At 46.2% G+C, this 1,522-nt stretch overlaps 1 protein-coding gene across 1 annotated transcript; it reads right to left on the bottom strand.

Moving 5' to 3' along the window:
• Positions 1-219: 219 nt before the first annotated feature.
• LOC149340208 (uncharacterized) lies at positions 220-1,077 on the bottom strand. Its single transcript, XM_089551069.1, is given in 1 exon segment — positions 220-1,077. A coding segment is annotated over 1 exon segment (858 nt).
• Positions 1,078-1,522: the final 445 nt, after the last annotated feature.

The raw sequence follows: 1,522 nt of genomic DNA, 5'->3' as shown, positions 1-1,522 counted from the left end.
GTCAGGTAGGTCTGCCAAAATTTCGGTATCGGTGATGTAATTTTTTAGCCAGGTTTCTGTTAAGTTGAGCACATTGCTGCCTGTTGATGATATGATGTTGGACACGAGCTCTCGCTTCGGAAGATAACTGCGAACGTCGGTGTAAACTACGGAAAATGAAAGGTCAAATCTAGATGTGGGTCTTGGTTTGTTTTTTACCTTTAAGGAACGGGATGATTGCTACTGAATTTCTGTGACACTGTTCGAAGCCTCGTCGAAAATGTACTGTTTTGGGCCGATGCACAAGGTTTTGTAACGTAGAGAGTAGGCTACTGATTTGGATTTAGCGAATGCCAGCAGATGTTTTCTTGCTTTCTGGACAGGGCGAGTGAACTCTTCCCCTATACTCTATTTTGTTCTTTTCAGCATTCAGCGTTTTGATAGAGGAGCGTCTTTAGTTTTCCAGTGCATGAATTTTACTATTACTGGGCGATTCCGATCTTCTGAATGTTTCCCTAAACGATGTGCCCGTTCTATGTCTGCGGGGTTAATATCAGTTTGTAAGTTTTTATGAAAAATCTGGATGACTAGTTCCTCAGACTGAGCATATGTCTCATTAGTAGTGGTGTCAGGGATTCCGTAGAAGATCAGATTACAACGGTGTGATCGGTTTTCAGCATCATCAATGCGAGCCTCTAACTTTGGAGCAAGGCGAGTTGTTTCAGTTGAGGTCGCTTGCGGGGTTTTTATGTCTTGGCTTAGGGGCATGAGGGTCTGATAGTGGGCCTCTAAATCGATCATGCGGTTGTTAAGGTAGTTTATTGTTTTGTCTGTTGTTGTCAGCTGTACTTTAAGGTCCTTTATCTCTTCTACAAGTAGCGCTTGGCCTGCGGTTAGCTTTTGCAATTCGGTCAGGACAGTGTCTAGGTTAGCAGGGCCAGGATTTGTTTCTACATCACTGGATAGGGTTAGTAACAGGCGGACAACATGTGCACATTCAGAAGCAATAGCGACACAACACTGTTGGCTCGGGAGCTGTACCAAGAAGTAATTGCTCAACTTTTTAGCATACAGTGCGTATGTTTGACTGACCTGCATGACTAAAGGGAAGCGGTTAGCAAACTGCGCCGTGGCAGAGTCTCCGAGCCCACAAAACTGCGTCGATGGTGGCTCTTCATTTATAGCTGGCGGATTGGCTTCTCTTAATGGCGATAAGCCTTGCCAGGGTTGTTTGAGGACAGGCATTTCAGGTTCTAGCAATAAGATTGACGGAAATGGCGCTGAGTTGAAACCGGGGAAAGGGTGGCATATGGCCGCCCCATCTTCGTGGCAGTGGAAGGCCCGTCCTGACGAGGCACCCGGAGATACACAAGCCAGGGCGGGAATCAGCAGGTTGCTGATTAGACAGATGACGATCTGCATGGCGAAAGGGAAGCGGTTAGCAAACTGCGTCATGGCACAGTCTCCGGTGTCCACATATTAAGACCAATAAATAATTCTGTCGCATTTCAATATTCTAGTTTTCTTTCGCCCTGGCACCCCA

The sequence above is a fragment of the Amblyomma mixtum genome, chromosome 6 (assembly GCF_055824585.1).
Source record: "Amblyomma mixtum isolate Tamu chromosome 6, ASM5582458v1, whole genome shotgun sequence".
In the NCBI taxonomy this organism is placed as follows: domain Eukaryota; kingdom Metazoa; phylum Arthropoda; class Arachnida; order Ixodida; family Ixodidae; genus Amblyomma; species Amblyomma mixtum.
This window is presented reverse-complemented; position numbering and strand designations above follow the sequence as displayed.